The sequence below is a fragment of the Artemia sp. Qi Xiang Cuo genome, chromosome 10 (genome assembly GCF_049724085.1).
Source record: "Artemia sp. Qi Xiang Cuo chromosome 10, ASM4972408v1, whole genome shotgun sequence".
Taxonomy (NCBI): Eukaryota; Metazoa; Arthropoda; class Branchiopoda; order Anostraca; family Artemiidae; genus Artemia; species Artemia sp. Qi Xiang Cuo.
The window spans coordinates 39,362,270-39,377,420 of NC_142803.1; the positions used below are offsets into that span (position 1 = coordinate 39,362,270).

General features: G+C 33.2%; 2 protein-coding genes across 2 annotated transcripts; both read right to left on the reverse strand.

Annotated features, from left to right (window-relative positions):
- Positions 1–2,213: 2,213 nt before the first annotated feature.
- On the reverse strand, positions 2,214–4,277 carry LOC148947749 (uncharacterized). Its single transcript, XM_089095414.1, has one exon. The coding sequence runs from the start codon at positions 3,581–3,583 to the stop codon at positions 2,942–2,944; it is 642 nt and encodes a 213-aa protein (XP_088951540.1). The 5' UTR covers positions 3,584–4,277; the 3' UTR covers positions 2,214–2,941.
- Positions 4,278–4,407: 130 nt separating this feature from the next.
- Positions 4,408–13,457, reverse strand: LOC148947750 (uncharacterized). The gene is made up of 3 exons (XM_089095417.1): positions 13,334–13,457; positions 8,984–9,145; positions 4,408–4,973 (listed from the first exon to the last, which is right to left on the reverse strand). The coding sequence occupies exons 2-3, from the start codon at positions 9,051–9,053 to the stop codon at positions 4,780–4,782; spliced, it is 264 nt and encodes an 87-aa protein (XP_088951543.1). The 5' UTR covers positions 9,054–9,145; positions 13,334–13,457; the 3' UTR covers positions 4,408–4,779.
- Between the last annotated feature and the right edge of the window lie 1,694 nt (positions 13,458–15,151).

Consider the following 15,151-nt stretch of genomic DNA (forward strand, 5'->3'; position numbering starts at 1 on the left):
TTTTATTTATGTTATTGTAAAAATGCCATTTTGATGAAAAATAGGGCATATAATTTTTGCAAATATAATAAAGACAACTTTTCAACTTTTGTAGAATTTTTTATTTTAGATTTTTGTATGTTTCAAATTTGTTTTGTCAATTGATCCATGTCCAACCTGTATGGTTGGATTGTAAAACTGTTTGTAAAAAAACTATACTTGTAAGAGTTAAAAAAAAAACACTATATCTTACGATTCCTTTTAACAACTAATTTTATTTTCGATTCCTCTCCTCTCCTTCGAAGTGATACTATAACTAGCTTTTAAAATTTAACAAAATAAGCAAAATGAAACCTTAAACGATCAAAAAGTATACCCAGGGGTAAAACAATTTTTTATTTTTGTATGTTTCTAAACGAATTATATTTAAATTATATTTATTTGGGGTCGCCAGGAAAATTGCAATTATAAATGGGGCGTGAATGAAAGAAGTTTAGGAAGCCCTGACTTAGGGTATTAAGTTCAAATTTTCGTGGCTACTTCTATTGCTACTTCTGCTCTTAAAATTTACTAGATCAAAAGAGTGTAATTGTATCCAGGCTGTAAAAGAGCATAGATATAATTTTTTGGGAATGGTATTAACTTTTATTTATCAGATCAACTAAAGGATGTATAGCCTTTGACTAAATTAAACATAACTATTTGTGTCATGATTTTCAAAATAGGTAATGTTGTTAAATATTACTGAAAAAGTTTCTCCAGCATATAAATAGCAGGCCAAACTATAAATTCTTAAAGGAAAACAGGAAAGATTCAAACTGTTATTTTCTTTTTCCCTGAAAAAGAAAATACAAAACGAACAAAAATTAATTAAAAAAACTTTTTCCACAAAATAAGTTTTTCAAAAAAATAACAGAACTCCATTAAAACAAAAATAGAATCAAATAATCTACCAAGCATACAACTACCACAAATCAGTATCAATAAATAAATGAAACCCAAAACGAGGAGAAATTGAAGTAAATAGCAGAGTCAAACTCGAAACAAGCAGAAATTAACATGAATAGGGTTCAAAACCCGTTTGCTTTCTTAAAGCCAAAATATAATTTGTACTTTACTGAAAAAATACTTTGAAATGTCTTCACTTTTATAATTTTAAGAAATCAAAAATTAATCAAGATTTTAAGGAATAAATATCAGCATATGTATATTAAACTGACAATGCACATACATTTGAATTTTTCAATGAAATATAATTTTTCAGCATGAAACTACTGACAAATAGAATTTCCCAGTCATTCAAAAACAAAGCTTTCGGGTCTTTTCGAACATTATATATGGACAAAACAATGTTTTCAGTTTTTTTGTGCAGTTCGGTTTCGTTGGTCCTAAGATACATAATTTTGCATAAAACGATAAACAAAATGTTGTTCCTGTGGCTGACATTTATCTTACAGGTTTTAATTTTCGAAACTGGAGTAATTCAGTGAGGATCATTTACAAGGAAGAAAAAAAAACACATGAGCCTCAAATTTGTTTTTGTCAATTGATCCATATTCCCCGTTTCTTTAGCCTTTTTATTCTTTTCATGCTTTTTTTTGTGGAACTAAATGAAACAAATGACAACTATTATATCTTGCTTTCTAGCGCAAGTTTTTGGTTGCTTAAAAATCCTAATTATTATGCATTTCAGTTCTAGACAAAGTTAACTTCTGTTTCTTTTTAGATTATCAATTTAAGAGGAAATTTTTTCGGAAAATAAGGATTTGCCTTTTTCGGCTCGTGTGGTCATTGGATGAAAAGACAAGCTTAGCTTGCAAAAAAATGGAATAACCGGAAAACTATATAAATATCAAAAGTGCTACTTTAAATATGAGAATTAGCCAACGTGAACAGCTTTAACTCTTCATCAAATTTTTTTCTTTAAATAAAAATCACTATTGTTCCAATGGTCTTGTTGTAGTCTAAAAACTTATAGACTTTTTCTAGAATAGGTTGTTTGATGCTAATTCAGAGCCAACTTAAATGAAAATACTCTTTTGCACAAATCAAATTTAAATGGTGTCTCTCCTGTATGTACTCTTTGTGCTTGTTCGAATAGTCCAGACAAGCACTTATTGGATCAATAATCTTTTAAACAGTTGCTCACCTGTATGAACTCTTTGGAGCTTGTACGAAAATCTTGATGCAGAAAAGAATTTCTTACATTCATCACATTTGTTACAAAAAAGAAAAATATATATCACTACTTTCCACAGGATGATGACAAAATTGCAAAAGAAACTAAGCACAAAAAAATAGAAAAAAAATTGATTATTACTAGTTGGTTGTGAGATTAATAGCCACAAACCAATGAGCATACAGCTTGTCTTAAAGAAATCTTCTGAAACTCCTGTATGCGCTTTCTGATGCCTGTGAAAATTCCTAAAATCAGAAAAATATTTCTACACACACCACATATGATAGGTTATTCACCTGTATGCAGTCTGTGATGTGTATTCCAACTGCAAGCTTGCGAAAAACACTTCTCAAATAAATAAGATTTAATTGGCTACTCATCCGTATGCCCTCTTTGGTGCTTGTTCAAACTTCCTGCTTGAGAAAAGATTTTGTCACAAACATTACACTTAAACGGTTTCTCACCCGTATGCATTCTTTGGTGCCTGTTCAAACTACCCAGTTCAGAAAAGCATTTTTTACATGCATCGCATTTAAACGGTTTCTCTCCTGTATGGCCTCTTTGGTGGGTGTTCAAACTTCCTGCTGGAGAAAAGGTTTGCTCACAAACATTAAACTTAAACGGTTTCCAACCCGTATGAATTCTATGATGATTTTTCAAATTCCCTGCTTGAAAAAAGGTCAGGCCAAAAACATCAAACTTAAACGGTTTCTCACCTGTATGCAATCTTAGGAGCCTGTTCAAACTACCCAGTTCAGAAAAGTGTTTTTTACATGCATCACATTAAAACGGCTTCTCACCCGTATCTGTTCTTTGATGGGTGTTCAAATGTGGTGCCCGAGAAAAGGTCTTGTCAAATTCATCACATTTGAACGGTTTCTCACCTGTATGTATTCTTTGATGTTTGTTCAAACGTTTAGTTCGAGAAAACGTTTTTTCACACGCATCACATTTAAACAGTTTCTCACCCGTATGCATTTTTTGATGGGTGTTCAAACTTCCTGATTGAGTAAAGGTCTTGTCACATATATCACACTTAAAGGGTTTCTCACCCGTATGCGTTCTTTGATGATTTTTCAAATTTCCTGCTTGAGAAAAGGTTCGGTCACATACATGACACTTATATGGTTTTTCACCCGTATGCAATCTTTTATGTTTGTTCAAATTTCCTACCAGAGAAAAGGTCTTATCACATATATCACACTTAAAGGGTTTCTCGCCCGTATGCGTTCTTTGATGATTTTTCAAATTTCCTGCTTGAGAGAAGGTTCGGTCACATACATCACACTTATATGGTTTTTCACCCGTATGCAATCTTTTATGTTTGTTCAAATTTTCTGCCAGAGAAAAGGTCTTGTCACATTCATCACATTTAAACGGCTTCTCACCTGTATGCACTCGTTGATGGTGGTTCAAATGCCCCATTTGAGAAAATATCTTGTCACAGACCTCACATTTATGTTTTTTTCACTTTATGAGTTCTTTGATATTTTTCCAATTTTCTATACTTTTTACTTTGCAGGCAACTTATCAAACCTGTTTTCTGATTTTCTAAGCCGTTTCCTTCTGATTTAGATGCACAACCAGTTGAAAAACCGCTCGAAGAGAGATTCTTTGAAACAAGTAGTGGCGTATTTTCCTGTAAGTGTAGTCCAGATACATATGGTGAAAAGTGACCTAAAATTGAAAAGTCTACAGAATTAAAAAAAACTAATTTTAATTTCGATTCCTCTTCTCTCCCTCAAGGTGATACTATAACTAGCTTTTAAAATTAGATTTTCTAATTTAACAAAATAAGGAAAATGAAACCTTAAACGTTCAAAAAGCATACCGAGGGGTAAACCAAATCATAAGTGAAGGATAGGAAATATTACAACAAATATTAGGAATTACTGTAACTAGAAAGGAAGAGCAAATTAAATACACATTTGTTGAAGGTAATACTTGTTAGAGTAGCCACAAAGCTTTGGATTCATAAAAACGATGAAAGTCACGTTTTACTCAGGTCTTACAAATGCAAGTTCAAATAGGGATAAATCCTTTTAATAAAAAGTGAAAAAAATGACAAAAAAATTCCAGATATTTCGGTCACACATTCAGTGACACCGTCGTCAGCAAATATCAGGTATTTTTTTTCATTGTTTTTCACTGTCTTTTAAAAGGATTTATCCCTTTTTCAACTAGTATTTGAACGAACTGAGGAAAACGTTACTTTCACCGTTGTTTTTTTTTAATCCAATCAGACTTACTACTTCTTCTTGCTAGATAGGCAGTTCAATCTAGCTTCTAGGTAGATCAGATCAAAAAATTAATTTTCTACTTATTTCAAATTCAACTTGGAATCAAAATAACAGACAGATCTATCTCTTAATTTATAAAGAAATATATACACTATAAATATGAATTGTATAATCTATTGTGTCATATAATTTTAAGGCTTATTATCAACCTTATTGAAAAATGATAGAACCTACACAACCACTTTCAAGTGAAAATTTAAACATATTCTTAGAAAACTACAAAAACAGTTTGGCGAATAGAGATAAAACAAAAGTTCAATCTTAATATTAAGTCCCATTGTCCTATTTTCGTCAAATAAAATATTATCCAATACCAATCAATTAACAAAAACACAATATTACAGATGTACCTTCATTGTTAGAATATTTGGATTCCTGGATGTCGTATTCAAATTTACATGGCCCTGAAATGCTAGCTAAATTAAGCAAAGGAACATCTTCCCGTTTTGGTGACAAATGATGGTTTGGAATATGAAAGGGCTTCTCGCTGTCACCTGGTAAAGCATCTTCAACTTCTAAAACAAAATTTAAATTAAACAGACATAGAAAAATTTTACAGTAAATATTTCTAAACAAACATGACAGCTTTTTCTTTCTAGTTACTTGTAAAAATGTAATTATACAGACATTATATGTACACATTAAATCAGATGGATAGGCAGGTTTTTTCACAAATCGTTTTTAAAATCTACTTTTTATAGAGCAAAAGAAAATTTAGCAACAATTGACAAAATTCATTCACATAAAACGAATAAAAACCTGAAATTTATAACACAAAAATTCATAGCATAGAACGAGTTGCTGGTTAAGTGTAAGTTAAGGATAACGTATTGAATACAAAAACAAAAAAACTTAATATTTTACGGCTTAACAATCACAAAAAAAAAGACAATTAAAAGAAAATTCCCAAACAATTGGGGTTTTCTGCATTAGTTCCCAAAACATAAAATACAAAATATAGCCTCCCAAAGTTTAGCAGCTGAACTCAATTAACCCTATTCCTCTCTTACATGTATTATGATTAGATATTCCCATTTGAACCCCCCATAACTACCCTTGCTTTGGGAGAAATATTCCGTTCTATCATATCTCCACCAAGAAAAGATTGACGGAATATTTTTCTACTGGATGATTATTTGTCCCATCAAACTTAAAAATTAAAGCTGATAAATTTAATTTAAATGTGTTTTGCGTCACAAAAAAGTCACTTTTATCACCCCCAAGCTCTTAATCGTTAGATCCAAGTACATATACTCCTACTACTACTAACAACTTGCCACAGCACCCAGCCACCAGAGGTCAACACAGTTATGCATGTTCCTCCTCCATCCCAACCTATTGAATGCTTCCCTCTTTACAACCTCCAAGGAAGTTCCCATTTCCTTTAAATCTTTATTTATGACACCCTCCAACCTCAACCGCGAATGACCTGCTATCTGTTTAGCCCTAGACGGTTCGCCAAAAAGAACAAAATTCGGAAATATGTCTTCCTTCATCCGCAAAACGTGCCCTAACCATCTCAACCTTTCTCTCATTATAGCCCCAGAAAACGGGATTAAACCACACTTTTTGGGCAGCCTAGTGTTTGAAAGACAGTGAGTAAGCCGGGTACACAGAATAATCCGCAGGCAATTTCTCTGGAAAACATCTAGCCAATCTTCCTCCGCTTTTCGGAGTGCCGATGCTTCAGAGCCATATCTGACCACAGTCATCACTGTAGCTTTCAAAATTTGAATCTTATTTGCAGACTTATCTTCCTATTCTTCTAAACTTTTTTTAACTGTGAAGAAAAAACAGCCTTGGCTATTCTATTTTTAATTTCTCCACTGTTTCCATCGTCTTTGAAAACAATACTACCAAGGTAAGTGAAGCTGTCTCACTGATCAATCTTTTCGTTACCTAACGTCACCTTTTCATCTTCTCTTATTCCTAGCCTAAGTGACTTTTTGGAACATTAATTTTTAAACCTATTCTGGTCCCTGAACTCACAAAACCTCCAAAAATTCATTTTGCTCACACTTTCATCTAGGATGGTTAAATTATCAGCATAATCTAAGTCCAGGGATTTTTTCTCTCCCCATTTGATTCCGTGGTCTCCCATTGCCTTTCCTGTGCTCCTTAAGACAAAATACATCAAAATTATCCATATAACGGGGGATAGAATACAACCCTGCTTAACTCCTGATTTAACAAGAAACCAGCTGCTAACCGCATTTCCTATCTTGACCGCACCAGTGTTATTCTTTTACATAGCACTAATCCCTTTGATGTATTTGTCTGGTATCATAGGCAGCGCCATAGCGCTGTCTAAGTACAGAACGATATTGGCACAATGTATTTTTTTTTTTGGAGGGAGGGGGGGTTTAGATTAAGGCAATTCGTATCGAAGAATTTGTCGTAAAAAACTTCAATAAGGACTCATTCAATTAGAAATTGAAGGGGCTAGTGCCTTTTTTAGTTGTCAAAAATGTTTGGAGGGCAACTAAGCCCCCCTCCCACGCCCATCCCCCCTCAACAAGTGTTGTAAGTTTTAATTTCCCACACGAAACTGTTCCTAAGATATTGCTGATATGCCCTTTTGACAACCTGCATACGGATGGCAGGTTGTCATCCGTACAACCGAAATATTATCTAAAAATTTCACCTTCATAGGTTGTGGATTTTGAACTAGCCAGACGACACTGTGTGTATACATTTAATGCTGCTTTTACGGTTATTGTAACTAACGACACTAATGGTATTAAGTTGAAACTTTTAGGAAACGTTTAGGGGGAGTTTCAATTAAACGAAAAAAACTACATGCAAGCAGGTATTAAAAGGGCATATAAGCAATATGGGGTATATATGGACACAGGCAGCGATGCTCTATCATAGCTAGTGACATCATTGTTATTTTAAAGGAGCTAATCTGATTGAAAATAAAAAGTTGTAGTGCCCTCCTAAGAGTCAAAACTAAGTGGAGGGCAATCAGCCCTCCTCTTTAGCTCATAATTTTCCAGACACTTCCAATCAAAATTTTAAGACAACCATTTGTTCAGAATAGCTGAATTTTCTAGTAACTATATCTCTAGGGTTATTGGGTTGGTCAACCCCCCACTATTATGTAATTTGCCCATTATGCTTAAAAACTAAATGTTGCTTTGAAATCAAATCAAAACGCACTGTTTGTATGCTGGTTGCCAATAAGACATCTCAGCAGTAAACGAAGAACGACTGAGGGTATTAAACCCGAACTATCAGGGTTACTTCTATTACTACTTCTGCTCTTAAAATTTTACTAAATCAAAAAAGTGGACGTGTATCCAGCCTATGAAAGAGCATAGATATAATTTTTTTGGAATGGTATTAAGTTTTATTTATCAGGCCAACTAGAGGATATATATGACTACTATTAAACACTTTTTTACTACTATTTGCGTCATGATTTTCAAAAGGGTATATGCTTATGCTTTCTAAAAGCCAGAAAAAAAATTTGCACTTTACTCTGGGTATTTTGTTTTACTTTGGTACTTTGGGTTTTATTTACTTATTGCTGCTGATTTGTGGTAAGTTGTATGCTTGGTAGATTATTTTATACTATTTTTGTTGATTTTTGGTTCTTTACTTTCTTAAAGAGAACTTATTTTGAGGAATTTTGTTTTTAATTAATATCATACAAGGATAATATCTTCACTAAAACTCTTCTATCATCAGAATCGAACGTTTGCTCATAATTTGTAAAACTGAAAACCAAATGTGTTTGATAACTCAGGCATTTCTCAATTATTAACCTAAGAGTAAAAATTTGGTCAGCACATCCTCTACCATTTCTAAAACCACACTGTTCTTATCTTATAACTTTGTCTACAGCATCTCTCAGTCTAAAAAGTATCTTATTACTGAGTAATTTGCTACCTAAAGAGACCAAACTAATGCATTGATAATTACCACAGTCACATCTCTCTTATACAATGGTATAATTAAGGTTTTCTTAAATCGCTGGGTGCTTTCCTTTTCTCAAAAATTATATTCATAATCTTCAGTTATTATTTTTTAATCATTTTAGTACTGTCACTAATTCTTCCTCACAAAACAAATCTTACTTCATGTCCAAGGTATCACAAACTTTTTCAATTTACTCTATATCTTTTCCTGCAACTCTATCTCGGTTTAACACAAACTCAAAATGGTCTGCCCACTTTTCTTTAATCCTTTCCTTATCATTAATTGTGGCCCCGTTCCTATCTTTAACTGGGACAAGTCTGGATTGACAACTTCTTCTTAATTTATTAATATGCCAGTCCAATTTTTTACTATTATGCCTTCTAGTTGCGTCTTCCAGATCCTCGGCAATTTTATGCATGTCCTGCACTTCACACTTCATTAGTTCATTTTTTAATGTTTTCTCCACTTTCTTTACATTACTTTTGTTTTCATATATCTATCACTCAGATAATTCTTGTACAAATTCTTGTTTCTGTCTATTAAACATAAATCTATAGCTTTTCTTTTATTCTGTAACAGAAAACTTAACTGTACAACTTACCGTTTTTAATGAAAGAATCCTCAGAAACTGTGATGGGATCAGCCGTTTTCAGAATTTGTGGCAAGTCCATGAAAGATCTTGGAACAGAGTTAATGCAAATTATGAGAAGTATAATACTATCATCAAAACTTGGACACAACACAGATTATAGTCAGGAGAGTCCTAAAATACAAAAGATATAATGATGGATGACTAATAATGACTATTAAACACTGCAGAGCAAATTTTATCTTAATACAGTTGAAAGAAAGGCTCAACTCCTTCAGCACTCAACCGTATTACAAATCTGATTTTTTTTTCTTTAAAGATTTAGAAGAAGACTGAGACACAATTGCCATGGTGGCAGTTAAATTTGAAGAAATATAAATACCCTAATTTAATTTTCGTTTTTCTTAAATTGCGTGCCTTTGTATTTTTTTTATATGAGCAATAACAGTCACCATCTATATTATCCTGCTGTCAAAAATCAGTGATGAATTTGTTTGAAACTAAGCATGTAACCATGACAACATGATTATAGAGAGAGAGAGCCAGGTAATGGAAATATGTTAAATATAAAGGAATGCAATTTCAGAAGCAAAGGAACTTAATGTAGTTATTTTTTTGAAAAGAAAGAAATAGTGGATAAAAAGCAAACAAAAGCAGAAGCACCTGGCACATCAGTTTTTCAACTGTTTTTCCACATATTATGAATTAAAAATAACAGAAATTAATATATAGGCTAGTTAAAAAAAATATCTTATTTTTCTATAACAAATATCTAAAATATAAAAATTTTGAGTTTCAAAAAAAGGTCAAGAGTCTTGAGGACTTTATTCACTAAAAACGCTATATATAAATTTATCCAAAAGAGGCAGACATCATATATATTAGAATAATAACCAATATTGTTTGCAGATTACACAGCAATTAGTTTGAAGACCGGCAGCGAGGAGGATCTCCGTCAACGTCAACGCTCAAGTTTGAAGGCAAGCAATTAGTTTGAAGGCAGGCAGTGAGGAGGATCTCCGTCAACGTCAACGATCACCGTCACCTCTTGACTCAAGCGTCAAACAGGTTCCTAGACGGTCAATTGAGTCAATTGATTGACGGAGAATTTTGGAGAAAATGATTTGACTGTCTAGGGCTTCCTTTAGGTATTAGTCGATTAGCATGAAACCAAGATTTTACAATCAAAGCAACAGTTTCGAGGGCAAACCATAGGTCCTCCTCATTGCTCACCTTCAAACTAATTGCTGTGTCATCTGTGAGCAATATCAGTAATTCTTCTTCTGAAGACATGCAATTTGGAAGATCATTTATATTAATGAAAAAAGCATCAGCCCAAATACAGACACCAAGGGTACACCTAAATTTTCTAATGGAAAAATATGAGATGATTCGTCACCAATTTGAACTTTAAAACTTCTTTCAGATAAATACAATCTCATAGATCAGGAGCTATTCCAAGAATTCCTATATTTTCCAAATTATCAAAAAGAATTACCAGGTCTATTGTATCAATAGCTTTTTAATGTAAAAAAAAATATAGTTGCCACCAGATAAATATCATCCATAGCCTCTGATAAAAAATGATGTAGAGCAACTACTGCTTGCTCTGTTGACCAGCCATTCAAGAGACCAAAGTCATTGGGAGAAAAAAATTATTCTTTACCAGAAATGAAGTAAACCTAATCTTTACTAATAGTATCTCCTCAATGACTACAACCAGAAACATAGGCGCTACGGTTTTCTTCTTTACCGTAAATTACGAGGAGGTTCAACGGTGATTCTCTCAGGGCAAGACGAAAGTGTTATTGATTATGCAAATGCGGGTGTTTCCCCCAGACCGTACTCCGAATATTACCGAAAAACTTCGACATTCGCCCCATCTTGGCTGGTCAAGTCTCTCTCTAAGCTCACATGACGGGTCAAATTCAATTTCAATAATGGATAAGACAATGATGGAGGTGGGGGTGTATGTCACTATCCAAGATGAAAATGAAAATGACTTTCAAGAGGTCCTTTCAAGGAGCTCCAAAAAAAGAAAGAAATCTCCCCATTGAAAAACAGCTCCCCTCCTCCCCTCCTCTTGCACCAGCCCAATCCTCTCCAAACCTTGGAATATACCTAAACATGTCTGCTGAAACACCCTTTGACATAAATAAGATAACTGTAATAAGGGTTGAAATTTTCTAATTGTTAAAATCAATGTTTTTGTTAAAAATCAACCGTGATGGATCTTTGCTACTAGATCTTCAAGATTCCAAATCAGCACAGTTACTATTTAACTGGAAAACACGTCTTAACATCCCAAAAGAGTCTGCTCTCTGAGCCCCACACCGCTACCCAACTAAAATAGTTGTGTATAACATTCCTCCAAGAATACCAAATCAGGAACTAAAGAAAGGGCTCTCTGACAGAACTGGTAATCAAATCCTGGTTACAGATGTCACCCAACTGGGCAAACCAGATGCTAATGGCCAAAAGTCGAGAAAGTCTTTCTTATTCACACTTAAAGAAAAAAGCAATATCCAAGGCCACATATTCCTCTTTGGACAAATGAAATCTCACATACCCTACAAGCCAAAACCAATCCAATGCCAAAAATGTCTAAAACTGGGACACTCAACCAACAAATGCAGTGAAATCTTACAAACCTACAGTAAATGTAAGAACTCCCACTCCAAAGGAATGCTAAGTTGTAAAAATGATCAGCCCACATGCATAAACTGTAAAGACCCCTATAATTCTTCCAATAAAATATTATGCCCTGCATACAAAAACGAGAACTAACTCTCCAAATACCTGCAGAGAAAGCTAAAGAAAACATAATTATTTGTGAAGATTTCAATGCCCACAGTCTTTGCAGGGGGATAAGCCAGCAAATAAAGCTGGCAAGTTTTTTGAATGTTTGATCTCATGTAATACTGATTTAGCAATTGCTACCCCTCTAAGTTTAAATATGTATTTTAACTCCAAAAGAGGTAAATTTTCCACAATTGACCTACAAATTGTGTCAATAAATAACTTTGAATAAAATTTATATAAAGAAAATTGATATCCTCTGCATGGACCACTTTGCCATAGTCTCCAATAAATTAAACAGCTAACATTCAGCAACATACCCCCAAATATATTAACAGTAAAGCAAATTGGACTATTTTCAAGAATAAGCTTGATGATGAAATTATAAGTCTCACCCAAGGACCATATATTTCAACTATAACAGCTGAAACACGAACTGAAGTTTTGGCATCCATACTAGTAAATACAGCTAATCATTCAATCCCCAAGACAACACCCAGGAACACAATCCCCAAACACACTCCTAAAGCATGGTGGACAAATGAGTGACAAAATAACTGGAGAACAAAAAAGGCAGCTAGGAGAACATATCTGAAAAAAAACCTCTTCTACTACGTATTTAAATAAGTTACAAGCGGAGGCTAATCTCAAAAGACTATAATAAATGCTAAATAAAATTACCGGAATAACTTTGCAAATTGTCTATCTAAAGAAACACGTGCGCCAATTATACTTGAGATCATAAGCCACATCTTTGGAAAAAAAAAACGTCTCCCAACCCACTCCAGTGTGAGCTATTAAATAATAATACCCATTATGACAATGAAATGCAAACTTATTTACAACTCTTTCCTCTATTAAGCTTAGATCCAATAATAATAGTAACACCACCCCAATCCCCATAAATCCCATATACCAGCCTTGCCCATGCTCAGAGTATATAACAAGCACATTCACAATTCATGAACTGAATAATGAAACACAACACATTAGAGCTAAGGCTCTAATGTATACAGCTAATAGTAGCTACGACAACATACACCCGACATGGATAAAGGATTTCACACCTTTGTATAAACAGGAACTCCAAAATTGGTATAGCCTAATCAAGCATGGGCTACATCCACATTCCCCAATGTTTGGAAATATTCATCCCTCCTGCCAATTTTAAAGCATAATAAACCAAAATATGACCCTGAGTCTTCTAGGACATATAATGATTACTCCTGTGCTGGAAAAAGTAATGGAGAAAATGATTAACAATCTACTCCTTTTGTCTGTTGAGAAGAATAATATGATACCTCATGCTCAAATGTGGCTTCAAGAAACACCACTCCTTGACAGATGCTTTTATCTTGTTAACAAATGCAATAAATGAATCTATCAAAAAATAATATCCTAGTTGCTGCTTTCCTAGATTTTGAAGGGGCATATAACAATGTGAACCACCATATTCTTTCAGCCAAACTTGCAAATATTGGATAACCCCAAAAGCTAGTATCCATGATAAAATCTTTCATTAAAAATCAAACTTTCGTTTTTTGTGTAGACTCAGCTTCTCACCCAAAACTACAACAATCAAAGGTCTTCCACAGGGTGCAGTCCTGAGCTGCTCCTCTTCTCCTTATTTCTCTGGGACATGAGCCTCCCACAAACCAATTTACAATATGGAATGATGATCTGGAATTATGGGCAACTGACAACACCTTTGAGTTTGCACATTCAAAGCTGCAAAGAGAATCATTATATATAAGTCTGGTGTATAGCTGAACCATGGTTTGGCCTGAAAAATGGCTACTTAGTTTTTTGTTTCTTTACAAAACTAGTATATTGACAATTCTGGCCACAAACAATCTGTATAGGTTATAAATTTAAGGAAGAAATTATATATGAATAAATAAATATATATATATATATATATATATATATATATATATATATATATATATATATAAAAAAATATATATATATATATATATATATATATATATATATATATATATATATATATATATATATATATATATATATATATATATATATATATATATATATATATATTTTCGTCTCTTGTGTTACTTTGCATATAAACCAGACAGATATAATTGCAATATACACGGTTCTTTATATGCTGACAAAAGTATTGTCTTTATGAAGTTAAGTAATAAAAACAAGTTTTTTTTTTTAACTGAAAGTAAGGAGCAACATTAAAACTTAAAACAAACAGCAATTATACCATATATGAAAGGGACTGTCTCCTCCTTCACGCCTTGCTCTTTACATTACTTTAGCGTAAAGAGCATAGTGGTTGAGGAGGGGACAGCCCCTTTCATATACAGAATGATTGAAAGTAAGTAAGAACTGAAACTGAAAGTAACGAGCAACGTTAAAACTTAAAATGAACAATAATTATTCCATATAATGGGGAACCAAATTTTTTTGGGGCAGCACAGAGATTTCTGGGAAAATCCCCAAAAACTTGGGAATAGTGCAAGCCTTGTTTGATTTCTAATCAGGAAAATCAAGATACTTAAACCTCACAAGAAAAGAAAAGCTTTGACTTTGCGGTTTGACGCAATAAAGAATTGCCGCAAAATTAATTCAAAGTCAACCAAACACCACTGCCTCTTCAAGTCGATTCTGATATTTGTAGTGCTCTATCTATTAGTGCTTTAGAAATATTTAAAGAGCTTCTAAAATAGAATTTTGGAAAATTTTGAGTTTGGGGGGAAGGGGGATTTCAAAAACATCTTCCCATGACACAAATTGTCCTCTAAATTCGATTCTGATGTTTGTAGCGCTCTTTCTATTATTGCTTTATAAATATTTAAAAAAGCTACTTAATTAGAAATTTGAAATATTTTGAGTTTGGGGGTATGAAGGATTTCAACAACATATTTTCGATACAAAATTTGTCCTCTAAAGTCAATTCTGATATCTTTAGTGCTCTATATACTAGAGCTTTAGCAATATTTTAAAAGCTTCTAAAGTAAAATTTTGGAAAATTTTGAGTTTGGGGGGAAGGAGGATTTCAAAAACATCTTCCCATAACATAATTTGTCCTCTTAAGTCGATTCTGATATTTGTAGCGCTCTATCTATTAGTGCTTTAGAAATATTTAAAAAGCTTCTAAAATAGAATTTTGGAAAATTTTGAGTTTGGGGGGAAGGGGGATTTAAAAAACCTCATCCCGTGATATAACGTGTCCTCTGAAGTTGATTCTAATGTTTTTAGCACTCTATCTATTAGTGCTTTAGAAATATTTAAAAAGTTTCTAAAATAAAATTTTGGAAAATTTTGAGTTAGGGGGGAAGGGGGATTTTAAAAACCTCTTCCCATGATATAACGTGTCCTCTGAAGTTAATTCTGAAACTTTTAGTG

Excerpts from the sequence above, each read along its gene's own strand:
- LOC148947749 (XM_089095414.1), bottom strand. The coding sequence starts at position 3,583 with ATGGGGCATTTGAACCACCATCAACGAGTGCATACAGGTGAGAAGCCG.
- LOC148947750 (XM_089095417.1), bottom strand. The coding sequence starts at position 9,053 with ATGGACTTGCCACAAATTCTGAAAACGGCTGATCCCATCACAGTTTCT. Across the intron at positions 4,974-8,983 it reads GGATTCTTTCATTAAAAACG|AAGTTGAAGATGCTTTACCA; the intron begins GTAAGTTGTACA and ends ATTTTGTTTTAG.